Source organism: Aythya fuligula, chromosome 8 (genome assembly GCF_009819795.1).
Source record: "Aythya fuligula isolate bAytFul2 chromosome 8, bAytFul2.pri, whole genome shotgun sequence".
In the NCBI taxonomy this organism is placed as follows: domain Eukaryota; kingdom Metazoa; phylum Chordata; class Aves; order Anseriformes; family Anatidae; genus Aythya; species Aythya fuligula.
In genome coordinates this window covers 2,525,849-2,549,595 of record NC_045566.1, presented here as the reverse complement: position 1 = coordinate 2,549,595, position 23,747 = coordinate 2,525,849, and the positions used below count along the sequence as shown (strand labels likewise).

At 37.4% G+C, this 23,747-nt stretch overlaps 1 protein-coding gene across 2 annotated transcripts in view; it reads right to left on the bottom strand.

Moving 5' to 3' along the window:
- The window catches only part of ITGB3BP (integrin subunit beta 3 binding protein), a 28,844-nt gene extending 5,201 nt beyond the window's left edge, over window positions 1-23,643 (bottom strand). For both annotated transcript variants that reach the window (XM_032192634.1, XM_032192635.1), the window contains exons 1-7: window positions 23,564-23,643; window positions 19,946-19,988; window positions 16,649-16,784; window positions 11,259-11,340; window positions 9,168-9,246; window positions 7,932-8,025; window positions 6,010-6,069 (exon numbers count right to left, since the gene is read on the bottom strand). In XM_032192634.1, the coding sequence (XP_032048525.1) occupies window positions 6,010-6,069; window positions 7,932-8,025; window positions 9,168-9,246; window positions 11,259-11,340; window positions 16,649-16,784; window positions 19,946-19,988; window positions 23,564-23,568 (499 nt within the window). In that variant the 5' untranslated portion in view covers window positions 23,569-23,643. The remainder of the gene's footprint in view (window positions 1-6,009; window positions 6,070-7,931; window positions 8,026-9,167; window positions 9,247-11,258; window positions 11,341-16,648; window positions 16,785-19,945; window positions 19,989-23,563) is intronic.
- Window positions 23,644-23,747: the final 104 nt, after the last annotated feature.

The window sequence follows — 23,747 nt, the reverse complement described above, 5'->3', positions numbered from 1 at the left end:
TGCTGTGACCGCAGCAGCTAGGAAAGGAGAGGACCTACAGAGGGGACCTGAAAGACTCCTGGGGGTGCGGACAAGCCCTGGCTGGGTGCAGGGACCAGCCTGCCCTCGCCCTCCTCTCATCAGCTCAATGTTTTAGGGTTGCTCACCACAAGGCAGCAGCTGGACAGTCACCAGAAACCTCACCCCCCCCGTGTGAGTGGGTTGTTAAAAGCCTCGCTGCCCCTTGACGAGTCTCCTGTCCCCGGCCCGCAGCAGCACCAAAAGGGCAGAATCCTCCTGAGTTTCTTCTCCCCTCCTACTTCCACCACCATTCTTCCCCAAGTTTGACTGCTCTAAAACATTTACGGATCTAAAAAGCAGAGAGAAAAAAAATGTTCACCTGTCAGGTGATATAAAACCAATCTTCTACTAAATGTGCCAGAATAATTTTTCTCCACCTCAACCACAGTTAAAACCTTCAGTCTATTCATTACTGTCTTTTTATAGTATTTTTATTTAATAAAACCTATTAAGACTACCATACAAATCTCTTTACTTATGCTTTTATCTTTTAACTGATCAATTTTTATATTGCTGACATCCCTTCTTCACCATTTGCTCATTTAAAAATTCATAGTATATGAGCTATGTCTCTGGAGAAAACGTCTATAAAATTTGTTACAGCTGGCAAATGTGTATGAGTCAGTGATAGCACATGACTAAATGCTTCACAGAAAATAAAATTTGTTTCTGTAGTAAGCAGAACTGTTTAAATGTTATTTATTTTTATGTTTCAAAGAAAATATATTGTGAAGTGCTGCATTGATTTAATACGCAACAATGTCTGTGTACACGCTGTACAAGGAAAATTTATGAAACCTTTGCACAACTCCTTTAATTGAATTTTCCAAATCTCTCACCACACACAAATAATCAATATCTTCTGCAGAGAAAACCAGTCAGAATTATTACAGTCTTTCTTTTCAATTTTGTTGTCATCAGCACATACAGAGCACCTGGATATTTGTAATGTCTGGATAGCAAGTTATTTACACCTCTTAAACATATAATTGCTACTAAGTGAGTCCAAACTAATGTTTCTTTTCTTTTTTGTTTAAAATAATTATATTCATGGGAGAAAGCAGCATTTATTCTCATGTAGGAGTTACTACATGTAGCTGTTGAAGGAACTACAATTCTTTAATTTTTCATTAAACTTAATACTCTGAAGTCTAGAGCCACTAGAATTAAAAATTAATAGTTATTGAGTCTGTAAAAAGGTACACAGGAAAATAGAGCATAAACACAAGTGTGAAACTCATGAATAAGTGTGGCTGACACCTAGATATAAAATGCAGGTTGACAGTTCTGTATGTATATACGTCTGAGGCCTATAGTCATACGTCTCATGTGCATTTCTGTATCTGCCACCGAAGTTAATAGCTTAATATTTCATCTACATAGCAGAAGATGTTAAATCATCGGAGAGCTTTGTAAATTGCCCCCTTCTATCCAAAAAGCTTATCATGCTTGCAACCTCAGACCCGGATACTTCTCAAATCTCAGGCTGTATTTTAAAATACGTACTGGAAAGGTGCAGGCACATCCAACAGAACCGGGACCTGCTGGGGAAAGCTGTGGTGGTGGGAGATCCAACAGAGACCTGTCCAGCAGCTCCCTTGCCTTGCTGCAGGGCTCCTTCAGTAGACAGCATTACTCACTTGTACTGGGCAAACCACAAGCACTGCAGATTTTGGGCACCAGGCGCAGTGGTTTCTGCTCTGTCTTCTAGACTGTAAAGGACTAGCATGGGTACAAACTAAAACAAGCCCTGCTTGCACTGACTGAGGAGATGTGCTGTCGAATTAAGCCCAGGCAACAGGCTTTAAGCCACCAAATACAAATCAGCACACGACACTCACCTCCTTACAGTGCATTCTGGGGGGAATCTTACAATTAGCTTTGATTGTAAATACAGGAGGGCAGAATGATTTCTCCGGGTCTCTGCTCGGGGAAATTCAAAACAATTTATGAGGAAACAAAATGGGTGAGTTGCAGTAAGTCTTTGCGTGCACGTGCACACTCACACGTTCAGCACTGAACTAGTCCTAATTCAGTTTTGCTTAATGCACCCCCACTTAGGAGCATTCCCACTGGGGTATAATTTAAAAAGGAAACTCGGATTAACTTTCCTGCATGTCTACTTGCAGAAAAATCCTTCCTGGCAGAACCACAGATAGCTGTCCCACAAAGAAAAGATGAACAAGGCCAGGTCCCATCACACAACGTTATGATTTCTTGAAGCTGTCTGACAGATTACACACCATATAATGCTCAGAAGGTCTGCCTGTTTCCATCAGCTGCTTTCAGTTCCAAGGCATCACCCACCAATTGTGGATGTGTGCTGTGGGTCTGCACGTTCCTTTCCTTGACCTCTGCCATTTGCCTGCATCTTATTTTTTTGGTCAGTATTAGTAGCTTTTCCCAAACAGATTAAGAAGAACTGAAAGTCCTCTCACAAATGCCTGTAAGTGGGACTGGCACAAAGAAAGCGCGTTGTTCGTTCTTACATTCAGCTCACGTACTGGTTCTCAATAAAGAAGACTGTAGGTTTGTTAAATAAAAAGATCTTTTCTAATACCTAGGTCCAACCACTGCATCCATCTCATTGCTTCCTTGAAAAGAGAGTATTGCAGACAATCACGGTATTTCATAGTCACAGAATGGCTTGGGTTGGAAGGGACCTTAAAGACCATCCAGTTCCAACCCCACTGCCAAAGAAAGGGACCATCCCACTAGATCAGGTTGCTCAGGGCCCCATCGAGCCTGGCCTTGAACACCTCCAGGGATGGGGCATCCACAGCCTCTCTGGGCAACCTGTTCCTGTGCCTCACCACTCTCTGAGTGAAGAATTTCCTCCTAACATCTCATCTAAATCTCCCCTCTCTTAGCTCCATTTGCTTTCAAGGAACGGAAATTCTGGAAAGAAACTCAGTTTCTGACTAAGTTCATTTGTGAATTAATTCAGTTCACTTAATAATTTCTGATTAGCCAGTTCATTGGACTTACTTTTCCCGTAAAAGGTATAATTTCTTACCTGCAAGTGAATGCAAAGTTGGGCAGAGAGAAACACTGTTTTTTATGTTAGTTTTTACAGTCAGAAAAAAACTACAGATATGTTACCGAAAACACACAACTAAATTCTGATATCTTCCCTTTTCCCCAGAAGATTCCACAGAAAGGGGAGGAGAAAGGATAGGTGGGAGACAAACACCCAAGTATCTCTAAAGCTCAACAAATTTGTTCTACTTCATTTAAGAATGAGTTACAAATATATTGTAAAATTGATTTACCTTCACTCACAGCAACCCAAAAGCAGTCCAAACCCAAGCTATTTAGTTGCTTATACACAAAGACACAATAAAAAGTCCAGACTCAAACTGACATAAATTGGGTTAAACTGTGGAATACTGTGTTCTTACCCTTTTATCTGTTTTGAGAAGGTTTCTGTATTTTGCAGTGTCTCTGAAATGGGCTCTCATGCTTTGTGATATATATAGAGTTGTTCTGGACACAGAAAATCACAGGTAAGAAGGCTAAACTAAACAAAAAGTAAAAAAGGAACCACTTATTTATGAACAAAGAGGTCAACGTTTTCACTGTCCGCTCTATAAAGTACAGCAAAACTGGATAGACGAATGGGAACTCAGTAGTACTTTGTGTCTAATTTCTCCACTTTGCTTTCATTCCTAATTTCACGTGGGGTTAGATGAAAACCCATCTAGTTAACCCTGACCTGGTCTCTTGGAAAGCAACCATTACTGTTACCAAGAGTACAAACTCAAATCACTTAATTGAAAATAATATGAAAGTTAGGAACATTTAGAACTAAACTTAATATGGATGATCATATTTGGCCTTGGGCTTGTGAGATGAACAAAAAGACAAAATATCAAGTATTTTTAATTTCATTACAGGATACAGTCTGAAAATAGTTTTCCTAATGCTCTATTTGATCTTCTACAACACTCTCTTACTGTTTCTTAATTGGGCAGCACAGTCATGGACATGATTTATGTCAGCGTTTATCTTTTGGGGAAACAGACATTATTAATATAGTTCGTAACAACCAGCTTAAGTAGTTTTCTTTTTTTAGAATATTGTCTTCACTCTTTCAAACACAGAAACGATTAAACTTTCCCTTAAAATATGCATATCACAACCTACACATTTATTTTCAACACACATAAAGCATGTTTTGGAGAGCAGCATACTGACTAGATTTCATCTCTTGGCAGCTGTTTTACAGTTTGCTTACATTCTATTCAAAAACATTTTGTTTACTGTAAATGCTAGTCATGGACAAACAATGATGCCATTTTTTATGCTGGTCACACAAGATGATATACAGAGTCCTGCATAATGCTGCCCATTGAGCAAGGAATGTTTTGTATTAAGTTGTTTTATGTAGAGATTGTTTATGTAAAGTAAATAAATTTCATGCCTCACCATGTGATGATAATGTGACATTCCATCTGTATCAAGCCACAGAATAGTCATAGGTTTTAAATTTTGAGCATAACTAATTAAAAATAATTACAGAAAACCACATCCAAAATTAAAAGGCAAAGTAAAACATTTCTAACTGCTTTCTTTTATCTTTCATCTCTCCTACATTTTCAAGTTTGCAAAAATGGAATCTGTTCTTTATCAAAGGAAAATTGACATCGAAAGTTCATCAAAATTGGTCAGCTTAAGCTCATCGTTCTATTTCCCATCCCACTTTCACAAAATACACCATTTCTTATCAAACAAGACTGATCACTAGATATATGCTTAGTGTTATGGGCTAGTTTCTAGAGCAAAGATGGGACTACAAATGTGTATCCTGGTGATCATTAAAAAGCAGCGCACAAAGGAAGCAGCCTGTTTAAATCTGCAGTGGCCCACGGTGCTCACCATTATCGCTGCCTGATGGGGCTGTGATCATTTGAACAGAAGGACAGGGGGAATAGAAGCGGTAAATCAGAAAGAGCAGATTGCACAAATGAATCAGATTCCTCAAAGAAATAACGACACTCCTTTTCATTTCATGGTAATAAGGAAAACTTAAGTTTGATCAGTGTTCTTCACTATAATGAAACAATTCCGCACAGCAGAAAGAATTTAGGCCCGTGGAACACTGGATAGAAACAAAACCAAGGGTTTCCTTGTGAAACACTAAGCAATAACACTTGTTGGGACTGCTGGCAGACAAAGCAGTACGTTGCCATTGCTGATTTTGATTCTGGTTTCACTCTATTTCAATATGGAACGTAAGAAACTAACAGCAAGTGAATGTGAGTTGATTTTAGTGAGAGTGAAAAAGAAAAAAAATCTTGTTTGTATCCCCTCCAGCCACCTTCCCAGCTAGACAAGGCACTAAAGTGGCTATGTGGGCCACGCTATATTAAAAGCCACCAACTTCAAATATTTTCACAGCACCAGTTATGAAGAAACCTAATAGTCAGGATTTCACAGTCCCCTGGAGTGTGCTAAATACCTCCCAATACATATAAGGTGATAAAGGTTCTGCTGCAGAGTGTATGTTACTTGGCTTATACACTGAAAATGCAGGGGAAGGGAAGAGAATGAGGAAGAACAAGGATAACTGGTATACATAAAGGGTATGTAATGTCTCTGGGATCAGACTACACTTATTTCTGGACCATGCCTCAAGTGCAGGACTGTTAATGATTCACAATTTTATGGAAAAATACCCAAACACAATCAAATAGCTGAAAAGATTAAATTTACATTTGAACAGAGCAAGAGTTTAGGCTGGCTTGCATGCTCAGAAGAAATATATTTGATTATTACAATTTTCATATGCTAAAGGTTATCCAACTTATTTAAAGTGGAAAAAAATAAGAAGAAATCCACTAAAAGGAATCATCACAGTATCTATTACATAGGAGTTGTTATGTATATATATATATATATATATATATATATATATATATATATATATATATATATGAATTTATATACCTTGGGCAGGAAGTTTTCCATGGTTTCTTTCCAACAGCTGTAGTTCTTCTGCTTGACCCACTAGTGAAGAAATAAAGAAGAAAAAAAAATCAATAGATGTTTCCCCAGAGATTTCATAGAAAAGAATACGTCTTCTTTTTCACTTTCAAAGCATTTGTATTTTTCAAGTGATAACAGAAAAAAAACCAAACTTATCTATACGTTGTGCTCAAAAAAATTTAACAACAAATATTTCAATACGAACAAAATTTTGAAAAGTTATGCTTACAAGCCTCAGACTACATTTTGTTCCCATTTTTGTCTTCCAGTGCTGACATGGTGCTTTGTTCCAATTCAGAGGATTATTTCCCATTTTAAAGGCAACAGGAAGCTAACAGAAACAGTGGGCATAACAGAAAGTGTCAACAATAGGTCTGGCATCTCATTTGCAACCTTCTCCTGGATATGGTGGTCTTACTGCCCTATCCAGGGTGTAGGGTAGTAATGTAAACACAGACTGTTTTCACAAAACTTCGTTTTGTTTAAGAAAGCATCCGGTTATATGCATTACAGTGGGAACTCGTACAGTGTATACAAATGCAAAATGAAAACTGAATGAGCACTGGAATAAGTCAGGAAAGAAATGTTAATTTAAACAACAGGAACTGCTGGAATTGTGTGGTGCACGCATTCCACTGCTGGGGTGCATTCACCTAATGCATTAAAGGAGTCACAGTGCTCTTTGGTCAGAAACATCCTCTTGTACCTGGGGCTTTACTGTCCACCTGTTTCCAGCTGCAAACATACGTAGCAGCCTCGGCCAGCGGATGTTCTGCTCTCCTCCAGCTAATTTCAGTGTTACTAAGCTCTGCAGAAAGCAGAGCAATCAGAAGGGTTGCAGAATAACACATACCAGTGAAAGATCACATTCGCTGCAGGATAAGAAACTTTGCATACTTACCTTATTTGAATGCTTGTCCATGGAGTGGACACAGTGACTACGTGTTATGTAGATATTATTTATATTTCTTGGTCAGCTGGGAACTGGATTATAAGGGGGTGGTAAAAAAAAAAAAATCTGAAGGAACAACGGCATATATGCAAACTTCTGAGGAGAAGTAGTTGTCTGGTATGTATGATCTTAGACACACAGCTGTACTACAAACATGCCATGTGGGTATGGATGCTGTTACGCTGCTGCAGTGAAAACAAATGAACAAACTGTTCTGAGGCATAAAGATCAGGGCCTGAACACCAACAGAACCTTTTGCTCCCTACAGCTGCTTTTGTCTCTACAGAATCACCTGGTAACAAAGATCTTTATTTTTTTCCCAAGAACTTCTGACTTGGAGTAAGGATCTGTGTGTCCATTTTAGGAAGTTTTAAAAAGAAAATCTTTATCTTTCTGTTTTTCTTTGGAAAAGTATTACAGATGTGCCATTTGTAAAGTGCTCTTATCCCAACAAAATAAGCATCTGGTATGTCCATCATTTACAGACACATGAATAGCAATTTTTAAAGCCTGGAAACCTATATTCAGCCTAATCCTCCTAACAGGCAAACAAACAAAACAACTTCCTTGCAAAAAGAGAAGAAAGGCAATGCAATCAAAGTGCAAACGTTTAGCCTAATCACTAGCTAACTGCCCACTAAGTATCTAATCATTTACATAAGAAAAGGTGTTGCTCTTGCAAGTTTTTCCTCTCCATCTGTGACTGAGTTAGAAGAGTGAGCTGTTGGGGTTGCCTTTCTTTTATGTCCCTAGTTGGATGCACAAGGACATGTAAGGTGTATTTGTTGTGAGCAGAAGAATTCACATGCTAGAGGCCTGGAGTACAACACTCCGCCATAACACAGAGCGGTGTATAAATCTAGGAAAAAATTGGAGTTGTCATAGTTACATTTTTATAAAGGGGATAAATATTATCGAAAATCCTCCTTACTTAGTACTTGGGTTTTCTGCACTTCAGCACTCAAGATGCAAGACAAGTCTGAGACGCCAATAATATTTTCAAGCTCTCTACTGCCCTCTAAAGCCTGGAAAAACAAAACAAAACAAAAACCACAGTTAAAAGACACTGTAAAGTTTCATTCTCAACCTACCTACTTAGATGGAAACAACTTACTAATTACATCTGAAAGACAGAATTTGGGGGATTTTTTCATAAACTCTCAACGATGCATGAGACTTCACCTCACAGAATCAGAGGGATTAAAGAGTTTAAGGGTGTAAGAACGTATGTCATTTTTGAAGACGGCATTCAGGTACCTTTAAAAGTATTACCTAAAAATTTCCTGTTATTTGCGCTTCATTCGTAAGTCTTCAGCTGTTTAAACAGATTAGCACTTGATCCCCAGAAAAGCAATCTTGGTGCATGTACAAGCTTGCTGTAATATGTAAGTAAAATGGAAATCTACAAGCATCTAACACTACTGAATACACTCCCCAGCATTTCATGGTAGATCTGAAAACTTACGGTATCAATCTTAGGAGAAATACAAAGGATTTTTCAATAGGATTCTAAATAAACATTTAAATTAAAAGATTTTAAATTAATAGCAGTTTTTTTTTCTTTTCGTAAATAATACATTGTCAGACTGCACATGCAAGTAAAATAAATTAATAAAATACTTTGAGTACACTGAACTATTTCAAGGATATTGATACACAGCAAGCAACCTTGTGCTAAATTTATTCAGGAAACAAAATTTGAATAAACCAAAAGAATGGTTTGCATTTTAGTATGTATTAAATAGACTCTATTAAATGCTGATACATTAGAGGTAAATTAAATAGTACAATCACTTCAACACAAAGGGATATTTAATTTTCAAGGACATAAAAATCTATGCAGTAATAATTCATACTTCAACTAATAAATAATAGCTGGTAACTACTTCATATGCTTTTATTCCTGTACAAAATGAGGAGAGAGATACAAATTTAAAATGGTGTTCTTGGAAAATCAACTTCTCTAAGAGGAAAAAAAAAAAAGCTACTAAGTTCTGTTTTTTGGAGAGCGTGTTTTCTGTATTTCCAGGTCAAGTCTTCCTGGTTTCTAGAATTTTGTTTGCTTCCCTATTCCTTTAAACTCAAATGTTATATATAAGATTTCATTTTTATTTCAATTCCTATATTAAATGTAGATTAAAAATAAATAAAGTGGTGTAAACCAGACCTGTAGGTTTGTCAGACTTGCTCTCGTTTTCAAAAATCTAACCAATGAACTTTTCACTTTGGACTGCAATTCTGCAAACCTGCATAAAAAAATAAAATAAAACAATTTCAATTAGTCACATCACAATTTACTGAAAAATCAGTGTTTACAATGTTTCCCAGAATTTCTTAACATCGTACCCAGGATGGATGGAGATAAACTGTGAACAGATGGACTATGCAACCTGGTTGTGTCATATAAACACCAAATACAGCTTGCCTTTTGTAAGGACTTACATAGGAAATAACAAAAGGATGTATCCTAAATTTAAGGACAGAAACTCAAGTTCAGCTATCAGGATTGTCTTATGATCGCACAGGACAGCAATGGTAAAACAGGATTTTAACTCATTTATTCCCAAGAACAGGAATTTTATCAACAGCTCAAGCTCCCCAGGCCTATGGGCTCCAAGATCGTACACCACTGCTTGTAACCATAAGAAAAACAACAAGTTAATAGTGAGCTTCACGGGGACAAAATAGCACAAGGTCATTTTCCCAGCTTTGTTGTGCTATCTCCTCTTTCACACCACAAATATATTTTACTACCAGTGTAAAGATGGCCAGCTTTCAGAGATGAATGATACTTATAATAAAAATTAAAATAAAATACCAGCAGATTAGATCTAAAAGGCAGACTTTAATGCATGGCTAAGGATTTGCACTGAATATGTATTGAGAAAAGTCCTCTAATATAGGTTTAGGCTCGTTTCTCTTGGAAGCATGCAAACTTGTAAATCAGAGACAACAGAAATTATCCCTCTGCTGATTCTTCCCACAGAAGGGAGAATCAAGCTCATAAGAAATCCCAAAGACAGTACTTCGGTACTTAGAAAGACAACTACAGTATGAGCAAATAAAAGTATCATCGTTGCATTTCAACATGACAACAGAAGGCTTTGCTATGCAGAGAAGAAAACACCAATGTCTGTGTATTGTACAATGTATTCTCCACCTGCAAAAATAAAGTGAAGGGAAGTTCACATAAATATTACCGTGTAGGTGTTAGTTTATAAATGTGTTTTTTTTTTCTGACATGTCACTAACTACTAATCTTCCAAAAATCTTGTATTAAAAAAAAAAACATACTGAGTTATTGAATGCAAACATTTACACGTCAAGGGAGACTCTGATTACTCAAATTGTTCTGCAGGTTCAAGGTTCCTATCACTATGAAATGCGCCTGTAAATACTGATCAAGGGATTTGCCATAACACAAAAAAAAAAAAAAAAAAGACAGAAAACAACCCACAACCAAACCAAACCAAAAAACCCTTTTCATCAGAGTTTACAGCTTTCCACTGATGTTACTGTAAGATGTAATTTTTTACTACCTAGCATACCATCCAGACAATTCTACTGTCTGTCAAGCTCCATCCCTAAAAAGGTACCGTTTGACAATGAGGGAATTTCTACCTAATGGTGGGGAAGTGTCCATTACACACACACAAAAAAAAAAAAGAGAGGGAGACACACACACATCAAAAGTTCATCTGGAATAATCAAAAGGAAGAGCTACAACTTCAAGTATAAGAAACATAATATTTAGTTGACTGAATGTCACAAATATTATTTGTTAGTAAAAACATACATATGAATTAGAGTATCAAGCCACAATGGAATTTTCATCTGGGACACCATGTACAACTTCAGTGTCCTGTGGTTACCAGCCCTTTAGCTTTGGCAGTTAATACTTCCAAAAATAAGGTAAAGAATGTATACTTTCAGAAGAGTCTGGAAAGGCAAAGCATATCTTCATTTAGGTACCTTAATTATGCTACCTCATGATGTAGTACTACGGGTGTATAACTGGTAGAGTGCCATATGCCCCACGCTACCAGTGAGAGCCAGAAGTGGCTGGACAGCTGTATTGCAAACCCTGCATTAATTTGTACCTGTAACTAAGCCTGCCAGGCAGTGCCTTCACATATCCAATCCTGAGGAATTGCAAGTATTAAAAAATAATCGCTATTAATTTAATTCTATATGAAATATCAGTCTCTCCTAAACAAAAATCACGGCACTGCATCCACAAAGCACTTAACACGCTTACGCATCCTTCTCTGCTTGACGCTGCCCTCTTCTGGATAATCTGCTTTCCAACTCGTTCTGCTCGTTTCCATCTCCTGGGAGGTCTACAAGGAAAGAAACAATGATAAAAACAAAACACTGAGTATTTGAAGCACGTGAAGAAGGTGTTAATATGAACCTTGACTGATAAATGATCTTTTAGATCGAGAAAAACACTCACTTATGAAGCAGGGCAGATTCCCTTGTAATGAAACACCCTAACTTGACTATTATTTATTCTTTCATAATTTGACCTCTCATCAATTCCCATGACATTTATATTTGTGAAAAGCTCGGCATTATCATATTAATAAGTGGAATTTTGTATAATTTTGACAATGTCTGCATTCTACATTTTTTTTAAATCCTATTAGCTGCCTAAATACAACATATTAGTACAGAGCTTTACCATGAAAACACCGCAATGACTGAGCAATGAAACCTCCATTCCCTTTAATAAGTGCTTGGCCCCCAGTTCCGTCTTGTAAACAACTACAAGGAGACAGTGCAAATTATTTCCAAAGGCTCTGACATACCATACTGACAATATAATACTCTAACTTGTCATACGATGGGGCATGATAAATCATATGCCAGCTGCCATTATTCTGCATGTCGAGCCATATTTCTATATTTCAGTGCGCCAATACCTTGAGCAGTTGCACGCTTTGTGAGGGAACAGGAATAGGTTATTACCATAAAAGTCCATTCCCGTGGATTTGTTAGCAAAATCTTGACTCACTAGTGATGTCAGGGAAACAAACTGTCCTCCTGTCATTGTAGGCTGGGCATTCTCAAATGACCAGCTTCTAGTGTGTCTATCACAGGCTGCTCTCCCACAGCAGGTGGGCAGGGAGGATGCTCTCAGTGAAGCAGATGAGATGAAGAAAAGTAGAGCAGGAACAAAATAACACCTTTAGCTCGTCGGCTGCTGGCTGAAGTGGCTCAATAACCTCATTATGTATAACACACAAGATACGCAACGTATCTCTGATCACAACAGGCTTTCTGAACTTCCATCTGTTTACACAACTTATCACTACTTATACAATTCAGACAAATCACAGGAGAACAAAACAGACTAAATATTGTTCATAGTGTCCATTACCATTGCTTTTAAAGTCAGTACATTAGCTTGTCAGTTCTGCTTGCCTTCCAGTTAGCACATCAGGAGGGTGATATTCTTGCAGAAAGAGCACTGCACCCCTTTTAACTAATTCTCAAAAAATAGCGTATACTGTCACACTTCATCTCACAGCACAAAAGTCCTTGGTGAGTCTACTGAAACTAGCGAGGCCATAACTATTCACAGTCCCGTGCTTCACACGGCCTATATGGTCACCTTTCAACACCTCAGGTGTTGTATCTATCTATGCTCCACCTAAAAAGAGGTCACATCCAAAGAGACTATTTTTGATTGTGGCTGAAGTCAAAAACATCATATAACGTGAGTTTTTAGTAATTCCCACCTTAAGAATTCCCCCCAGAAACACTCTCATTTTCTCGTGACAGTATCACTCTTGTTTTCTGTTGCAATGTACAATTTCACTTCTTTGAGCACAGTTTTATCCTGCTTTGCAACAGACTTCGTTTGGATCTGGCAGTCATTAAGGAGAGAATGGTGGAGGTGTATGCATGCCTATGAGGGGGCAGAGGCATAATTGATGCATTCTTTTTTTTTTTTCTTCTGGTACCAGTATTCCCCTTAAAAAATTAGATCATTAGCACATTTAGTAATTAGCAACTTTGAACTGCATAACACTCAGCTTTAGTTCACTGTACTTGTAGCCAAACAGTGCCAAAGAAGTTCACAGCAAGGTATTTTCAGACAGTTTACATCCATCCCTACAACAGATATGTAAGGTCTTTACTGTGGCCTTACCAAATGCATTCATCCCAGAACAGACCCTCCAGAATGAGATACTTTCCCTATTTTACTTCAATCTCTCTCCTTTCTGACATTAGACAGAGAAAGAGGCCACACTAAGAACTACACATTTTGATTTCTTCTACCTAGATCTGAATTATTACACAGAAGTATCAGCACACAGGGATAGATTAAGTTTTAATTTTAATATTTTGTAAAACATTTAGAAATACCTCAGAATGACAAGCTGCTATAGAAGTTCAAGCTGTTCCACCACAGTAGCTAAAGGTTAAGACCCCAAAAGATTTCATTTTAAATCTAGAGTACTTTCATTTCAATCAGTCATCAGTTATCAAACAGATAGCACTTTTAGGCCAGTGCTATGGAATGACAGAATCTTGGATTGATTTAAACATAAGTAAATTGATTGGGGTGGTTCCTGTCTTCTCATAAAATAAATGTTACTTTTGAAGAGTCTGAGCATTCTGTAGGGATTTAGTCTTCTTTGAGGCACTCCTCCACACTGTTATTCAAAAATTAAGACAAGTAATTTCCTTCTGCCTCCAGCGAGATGGATTCAGAGAACTTTTTATACTTTATAAAACACAAATTAAGTTTTGTTTGTCTGTTGGTTTTGTTTGTTTGTTTTATAGCTAATGGCATTATTTTGTAATAAAAATTCATTCCTACAGAAAAATAGAATACAGATTATACAGTAACACCTCACCTACAGGTAATATCCATAATCTGCTAAAACACTGCAACACTTAAAATGAAAGTGTCTTTTCAGAAGAAGAGAAATGGTGGACTTAAAAGGACAACTTGAAGCTGGGATATAAGAAGTCTGTTCCACCAGCTTGTAGCTATATGAACATGGGGGCAAAGATGGCTCGTACTCCATTACTGAATAATTACCCATCTAAATGTCAGCTCTGATCACGTGATCTGTCTTTTTATAGGCAAAATGAATGTTCCCTTATGTCCATATTTAATAATAGTATGGAAATGCAGTACATGTTCACCTTTCCCATTGACATCGTAGTAGATAGGCATTTTAGTACAAGATGTTTTGCTCACTTTTTTGATTTTACCTAAGAGATAAGGCATGTAATGCAAATGCTGAGCTGCTGAAGGAAAGTTTTAAAACACTACCATGTGTTGTGTCACACAAGGACACCCAGCTAAAATAAAGGAAAGAGTCATTAAAGCAGAAAAATACAAATACACAGGAATATTCAAGAGAAAATATTTAATGATCCACAGTATTTTTAATTTTGTATCTCACTGGTACCATCATAAAAAAATTAAAAACTTTTTGCAAAGCTGAGTGTTAAAAAGGATAACATAGAAAGGGGACATAGATTATTGTAATCTGATTCTTCCCTCAGGATACAAGCAGTCCTAATTCAATGATCAACAGCTACTAGGTTTAACGTGCAGTCACTTTGCTGGAATCCGATTACTTGCTGTTCCATTCTGGGTAAGAATGTAGGATGTCAAGACAAAACAATTAACTGAAGTGTGGAAAAATAACTGACCCTTCTGTGACATGGAAGATGCTAGTATGGGCACATCAACTGATTGCACTAAAAGATCTCTGATCGGATGGAGAACACCTCTTGGAAACTCTCCTCACTGACAGGTTTCTTTGTACAGGATACAGAATGTTATATTTGTCACAAAGAAAAGAAGGACACACAGACTCTTCACATAATCCAGGAAATATCAGTTCACAGCTTGTGAGGGCAAAGGTATTCTAAAATATAGGTACTATCTTAAGACACCCGGCTTACATAACTAATTGAGAGATGCTATCATTCATCATGAGAGTGGAGAGAAATTAGTCTAATTATTCCTCCAAAGGCTTCTTGGAATGTTGATGGCTGAAAGTCATTTTTGTACTAGTTCTGGGGATAAATGCCCAATTTAAAAGCTGACAGAGAAGAACCTCTACTCTGGGGAGAACAGAAATCAGCAGTCAACCTGGTAGGAAAGTTGTGAACCTTCCAATTGGCAGTGAATGCTCAAGAAAAACTCAACTGACATTAAAACTGTCTGACAAACAGGTAAGGAAGATGTAAAGACAGGACAGGTCATAAGGAATAATCACAGCAAAATAAAGAATTAGTATATAGCTATTTCTGTTTAGTTTTCTAGTATGACTACTACTTAGGAGAAAAAAATAAATTAATGAAAAAACACCACACAAAAGCCTGTAACTCTGCATAGCTATACTACTACCAAAACACTTGTATGCTTTGGTACTCTGCTATTTTTATTAAGGAAAAGGGATGTACTGATCACAGACTATAGTACCTTCCACTTGCAGGATATTTTAGTAATTTTCGTTTTTAGTTTGGCCAGTTTTGACAGAATTCCAACATTCCTTTCCAAAAAAAAAAAAAATCTATTATTTGTGTGCGTGTGTGAAGAAATTCACTTTTGCTGATCCTCATGAGAGCATAATGGTGCAATAGCTAGTACAAAAATCTGCAGACATCTAGATAAATTTCAAACAGTGGTTATTCTATCCTGCTCAGAATGTTTCTACTCATCATAATTCATGAATGTTAGTGAGGCCTCAATTACTGCACATAAATTCCAAAATATATGGGGCATAAAAAGCTCTTTAACCCAACAAAAAGGCATAACAAGAACTGATGGCTGAAAATTAAAGCCAGACAAATTCAAGATTTTTTATTTTTTTATTTTTATTTTTAAGATAGCGACGGAATTTAACAAGGAATATGCTAATAAGGGAATTGACAGATTATTATTATTGGTTTTGTTGTTATTATTGTTGTTTTTTAAATCATTTGAAGTTTTCATATTGAGACAACCATCTTTATAGGAATTATACTACAGGGAAAAAAAAAAGCTCTTGGGCTTTATCTGGGAAAGATGGCAAGTTTCTTTGTATTATTTTTTTAATACAGTAAGTCACACTAGCTGAGTTAGTGGTTCTTCTACAATTAAAATCCACAACGTATATAAGCGTACAAGCAGGTTAGTCTACTGAAAATATACTTCTTGAGCAGTCATACTTTGTCTGCATGAAAAACTGTGTGAGTGGACATATGTCCTAAACTGAATGGGAAATAACTTCACGGTGAAGGTATATTTTCTGAGAGCTAGTGACATTCAGCGTTACGTCAACTTAATTAAACACTGCCTTACTCTGAAAAACAATGGTACAAAAATTACATAAAAGAAGGCAAAGGAGAATAGTTAGTCTAATTCAGCTTCTTTTTTAGCTTTGATCTGATAACATCTACGTAACTTTCAATATTCATAGAGGAAGACTCAGAACTGAGAAATGCAGTCTGTGTGCATGGATGCATGCGTTTATTTTTCTGGCATGAACAGCTAAGCCTGCCCCTCCACACCAAACTGAGAAGTACATAAGCTTTAAGACAAAAAAGAACTCAAACATGAGACATAAATTACTAAATCAGGCCAATAACCAGAAAAACGTTGCAATAAGAAAGACAAAATGTTCAACTAACCATTTGATAGGCCATTTCTGAGATCTCGTGCGTTATGACTTGTGGGAGATGAAAATGGACTTATCTGGCGCGTTCCTGTTGTAGGTGAGTACAAGTTTATATTCTTCTTTTTGGTCAAAGGTGTTGCTTCAGATGGCTGTGATGTAATAAGAGACAGAGAATCTGGATCAACATTGGCTGAAGATATAGGGGCATCTATGTACATCTGAACCCACAACAAACTTTCCTTTTGCAAAGCAAATACATTCCAGCCTCTACCCTTCCTATCAGCAGAGTTGCATACTGCAACCCAAATCTGCCAAAGCCTTTCTGAAAATTTACTATCAGGTGAAAGATTTTTTTTCTAAGTAATTCCAAACTTTATTCCCATTTATGGGAAGCACATAATACATGTGCAAACATTGGTTTTACTCAAAGCTCTACAATCCAGGAAGAATCCAAGCCCAGGGAAAAAACTGTAGTACACTGCTGAGTAATTCAATAAAAGAAAATATTAATGTTTATAGATTTAAATTGTTACAGTGTTATAACAAGGAAACTCCATTTAAAAAGTCTATGCTTACAGGTGAAATAAATAGTAAACCAGGAACATGAGTTGTAGCTATAAGCATAACAGGCAACTATGTAACCCTCAGAAGTTTTCTTCTCAGTTCCAGCCAGCTGTTAATTTAACTGTCCTAAAGCACAATACTCAATTTTTCACACCTACATAAACCTGCATTCTATGGTTATCTGAATGAATGAGTGTTTTTATCACAACTTCTACTATGTTCTAGGCTTCACCAAAATTCCAGCATGAGCTCCAGAAGTCTGTGCACCGAACTCATATTAAAGCTTCCTGATCTTTTCATCTCTCATTTGAAAGCATTTCCTGTGCCACTTGTACCGCCACCTATGTTCACACTCATTTTATTTCACAGAATGATATAGGTTCCAAGTATAATTTCTGCAATTACACTTTAAAACAGTGACAATACATTTAATTCTAATTCAAGTGAAGATGTAATACTGATACATGGAACAGCATTATATCTCCAGTGTTGCTAGCTATGCTATTTCTATTTCTTTTACAAAAAGCTGCAGTTCTGATGCCTTTCTTCCCTTACTCTCCCTTGAGCGGTTATCCTTAATTTAGAACCTAACAGTGTTAGCATTGGTCATCAGGATTATGACTTACACTGTATTTCAAAGGATATAATTTGCTGCCCACTTACCTAGCTTTCTTATCCCACCTGGAAATCAATCTGTCTTGTTTTAGTCTTGAATACCCTAAATCATTTTGCATCAGCTGTTCATACTCTCTTTGCAGACTAGTGGTATTTTAAACAGTACCTGATAGAAACCATCAGTCTGTCAGCACTAATACTATGCCACGTTCACCCAGGTTGAAGAAATGTGTGCGTATTTTTTTTTTTTTAATGAAATATTAATTACTGTAAAGTATTGATACCACTTTAGGCATTTAATTGACATAAATTTTCTTTTGAAACAGGGACAATCTGCAATCTGCTTACACTTTCAGAACATTTTTCCTGCTTAACACTGACCAGCAGTCACCTCAGCCACCATATTTCTGGATATAAGTCAAGACTCCTTTGAGCAGCTACCTGGAAAAAAAAGTTACTGTAGTACTTAGAAGGACAGTATTTATTTGACAATAAGAACTTCTGTTCTAGATTGAAGGGTCCTAGTCCAGTTATACACACACACACACATATATATAAATATAAATAAATGGTAGCATACCAAAATTAAAAAGTTTAAAAATACTCGATTCTGATCTGGTTAGTTTGAGCATACTTTGGGTAGTCTGACCAGCAGGTGGAATGAGGTCCTCCAGAATAACAGGAGAGGATCTGAAGAAATGGCAATGGAAGGGGCAGAACTAAGAGAGATACTTCACATAAACCTTGTGTGTTTATTACCTTACGTTCCTTTCTACCTTCAATACTGTTATTTAATCACAGCACACTTTAAATCATCATTACGTACCTGTTAGAGGCATTGTATAAACTAAAAATCATAGTGTAAGCCCACATTATTACTGAGATTCCAATAAAAGTTTTCATCGTTCAGATGGGCTTTTGTTAAGCTTTATGCTGAAGAAGGTTTCCTGAACGCAGGTAACCACCAAGCAACTCTTCCTTTTTATCTTGCGGGGAGGGAGGCAGGGAAGGAATAGCTTTAAGGCATAAAAAGAATTGTGTGTAATTTCAGCTGGACCACTCATCTACAAAAACGTTACTACAACCCAAGAAACAGATGCAAAATTACAGTCACAGCTGCATTCTGAGCAGAACAAGTTGGGTAATGGTACACTAAGCTGCTAATTAAATTGCTAATGATTTTTTTTAGTGCCATTGCAGTATTTTGCCATCTTTCTTTAAAGAAAGAAAAAATCTAGCAAATTTTTAGAATTGCACATTTCTATTCTGCAAACTACCAGCGAGACTTCCAAGTACGTGCTGCATATAAACAAAGCTCTTCAAAAGGACACAGACGTGGAGATTTATTGGGAGCTCATTTACTGACCAGCTATTTCCTCTTTATACACTTTTCCAAAATTTTCCTTCCTTTAAATACTGCTATCCTCATAAGCTTCTCTGCATTGGTGTCTGCAGCAACACCCACTGTTGGTAGAAGCAGATAATAAACTGACATATGTCATGACATGCTGGTACTGGGAGTATACTATAGCTGCATTTACAAAAAATAATAGCAACAGTACAATTTTATTTTTATTGTGATAACTGTGGTGAAATTTATTGCAGTGTTAGTACTTTATTGTTTCATTATGCCAGATTTGCTGAGGGAGGTAATTATATCCTTGTCATGAAAATGCCTTTAATGTTTTCATTTCAATTTTGCAGTTTATAATATGCAGATTACAGCATTATCATAATTCCATATTGTTACATGTACAATTACATGGCAGAACATTTGCTTCCAGGATAACGGAGCTAATTTCTAATAAATGATTTCACCAAGGATCTTAACTCATTCAGCTCTTGAGTAAATAGGGAAGGCAATAAAAATATGCATATTTCACCCATTATTTTCAAATGATTCATTCAGTTATACATTACTTAAAGCCAGGCAGTTCTGTGACAAATAGAACACAACAGATTTTATACTAATATTTCCATCAGTAATTTTGTGCCTTCCTGAGATTTTTTTCTGGACAGCAACCAATCTGTAACATAAGCATAACTAATGAAATGCCATGTTTATATACAGATATATGTGCATGTAAACACACACGTATCCTAAATCATTCCAGAAACCAAAAATACTTACATTATATTTTTTAACACCATCCAACTTCAGTGATCTCTTAGCTCTGCAAGATAAAAATACGGACAAATTTTATGGTCATCTAAACACAAAGCTTTCTAGTAGTAAGGTTTATAATCTGTAATTGTAAAGACATTTTTCTTTTTCATATGTTTTGCTTTTTTTTTTTTTATACCGCACAAGAAAACTAATCTCATCTAAAACAAATACATTAACTGATTAAAATACTGTGCAACAAAAACATGGCTTGTTTAGAAGGATAAAGTGTTTGCGCAGAAAAATCCAATTCTCCATTTTATACCAGAGATAAAAATTAAGACACTTAAGTGAAATTGCTCAGAACACAAAATGTTCGTTTGTCTCTTTCTAAAGGACTATAAACAATGAAAAAATGCAAAAGCATTATTATTTACCTACCTTCCGAGCAAGGGTTGAAATTATTTTTCCATTAGTAGAAATAACGCATCAGGCACTTAAAGCACAGGTACAGCCAAGGTGAAAAAAGTAGTTCTTCCCATCATTTTAGCTCTTAACATGATTCAGTGCTACCAGACTATGACTTAACTGGGGAACAGATGCTCTATGTCTTTACAGGTCCCCAAACCATAAGAAACTATTTTCTAGTCTTCTTCACTATACTGATTCAGGAACATGCCAAGCTCTCTCTGCAAAATCTGCTCTGCTGAACTGGATGCCCAGCTGTTAATGGCAACGCTAGAAGAGGAAAGCTGAATATTTATAATACTTTATATCGTACAGCTGTCTTCTAAAGAGCAGTCATCAAAATTTTATTGAATGCAGACTAAAAGCTCAAAGGAAAGAAAGGTCAACATAAATTAAGACTATTTTTCCCAGAGACAACTGAAACTTTTAAAGTACATTCTTAAATCTTAACAACAGTTTAAAGCATTATATAAAACAATGAAGAAAAAAAAAACTAAAATCTTTATATGAACAATCCCCAAGAAACATATATACTGTATCAAATTAAACAAGATTTGGAAAATACATCATATTTCAAGAATTTAGCGCAATTTTCATCTCAGAAAAGAATGTTTTGTCTTGTAAGGAATTAAGATGACCTTATTCCAAACACATCCTCTTCTAATTTACGGTACTGCTCCAAACCTGCATTAAAGAGTTGTAAAAATTGGAACGTGGAAAACACATCTTTGAAATGTAACTCAGGTAAAGGTTTTTAGTGAACACTGGTTTACAATCATCTCCATTACACACACACAAAAAAAAAAAAAAAAAAAAAAAAAAGAAGTATTCTATCTCAAAAAAAAAAGCCAAGTAAACATGTAACATTTAAATTAAAAAAAAAGTGACTGAAATTCTTGCCAAAGGGCAGTCAAAGCTGTACTGGTTTGATGGAATTCTTTACAATGTATTTCCTTTTTAAATAACAATCCATATTGCTTAAGGAATGCAGACTCCATTACATCTTCCACCCCAGTGGCAGCAGGGAAACATTATATTTATTAATATATCTACTCCGAAAGGGTGCTCTAGGGGCCAATGCATTTGCATGTTATACTAAGGCCTGTGATGATGGAAGTTTTTATGACGGACTTCAAAAGATGCTGAGAGCCAAAGTAAAGGAGAATCTGGACTGAACATAGCTGTAGGATAAAGATAAATGAGAAATTGCATGAAAAATGCACTAAATTATAAACATTTAGAAAATTTCGTACAGAAAAAGTTGTGGATTGGTCAAGACCATGTTATTTAAAGTCTGTCAAATATTATGTATGGCAGTAGAGCTGTAGACAGCCCGAATTGCCCTCTGCTGGCCTGCAAAACCCCAGCAAACACCATGAGCCCTGGTGCTGAAGAAGCAGCCTCACTCCAGACAAGCACTTTTACGCTAGAAGCAGCTGTATGGATACACGTTTGGCTTCAGGAGGTCAGCTTAGCCTTGCTCGTCCCAGTCAGATTCTGTCCTACCCAGCAGTCTTTTTTGCTTGTCATCTTCTTTTTAGCAATTGTCTTTCTGATTCTATAACAAGAGAATGCAAAAATCTCTGGGCATTTGCTGTTCAGCCAAAACAAGTTAGCATCTCTGCTCTTAGCCTAAACGCACTCCTTGGCTAGGACCACTGAAACACGTTAGATGTCTGGGTGAGTTTTGGAGACCCAGTCAGCCAAAGCCTTTGTTCTCAGATTTTTCAAAAGATGAACATCTTTTGATGTTCACATCTAAGTGCAAACAAAATTCCCCAAAATTCCCATTTTAGGAAACACCATGGAGGAAGAGCACCAACTTTAGTTTGGTTTACCTTTTTTTTAGCCAGTGTGAAGAAGAGGCAGAAAGGTCATGCAGATGTGATTACAGTTTACAACAACTTATTTATCTGAGTTTCCTACTCTTGAATTGGCTCAAAATTCCCTAACAAGGCTTATTGTATTTTCTGAACTACGCAGAGTATGACAACACATTTATAGCTAGTTGTACACCCTGCAAGGATTACTTACCCATAACATTTATCAGGTGTAAGAACTGCATATTACTGCTATAGCGTATTGCTAACCTACCATTCTAGGCCACGTTGTCAGTTCCTCACTAATATTCAGAGATTTTTGCTCACTCACATATTGTTTTGGTGAAACCACTAATCTGAGGTTAACTGTGAGTCTAGGTATGCAGTTTAATTTTCTGTAAAGAAATGGATTTCTTATTTTCTTTTTAACTCCACATATCCTTCTCTTTCTTTCCATCATAATCTGTTTATGAATGAATGTAATGATAGCAGTCACAGACAGATTAGGATACAAAAAAAAATATATTATGACTATATGCTTTCATTAAAAATACTCTGGGGATTATTGTAGCCCACTTTGAGGCCATTTCATTCAGCTTCCTCGTAAGTTTCTGCTTTGACTGGGGGAAAAAATAAAGCACCTCTATGCTATTTCCGTATTGCTCCATCTTTAAAACCTGCCAACAAAACTGTACTGTTAATTGGAAAAGCAGAAGGAAAGCACAATCATTATCCACGTTGGTAGTTAAACTCAGAAACAGACTTAAACACCAGAAATCAAAGCTTGTGTACTGATCAATTTCTCTGTGTGACCATTCTACGATTACTTTAACTTCCAGCAGTCCACAGTAAAGGTGGCAGAAGCTGAAGACTGCGCTAGATTTAACAAAAGTTAACTTTGAAGCTGTAAGGAGCTGTGAAGCGGGACAGCACCCCAAACCCACACGCAGGCGGCGTGCTGGCGCCTCACGGCCTCACCTTACCGGGGTGGAAATCAGCAACACCCTGCACTTTTTCTCCCCCCTAGTTGTTCTTCAGAAGGCCAAAACTCCACAAAACAGGGCCAGCATCGCGAAACGGACAGGATTTATTCCAGACAGAGCCAACGTGAAGAGCCACAGCCCCGCGGAAAGACAGCCCAGCCAGCCCCGCGCCCTCCCCACAGCAAGCAGGAGCTCCCCCAGCAGCACACAGCCCGGCTGCTGGATCCAGCACGACCCCATAACCCCACCACAGGGCTCCTGCCACCCCTCCAGCCCCACACGAGGAGAACCAAGCTCCCCTGCCCGAGCTGCCCCGTCAGGAGGAGGAGAGAACCGAGCCCCCCCGCCTCCCCCTTAAGGCTCCCGCTACCTACGACATGAGGGCGCCTCCAGCCACCGCCTCACGCAGCTCTCCCGCCCGAGCCCCGCCGTGCAGCGGCCAAACGCCGCCGGCTGGAAACGGAGCCGGGAGGGCGGTGGGCGGCCCTGGGGGGCGGGACGGGGGCGGTGGTCGGGGCGGGGAGCCCCCGGTCTCTCAAGCGGCCGGGAGGTGCTCGG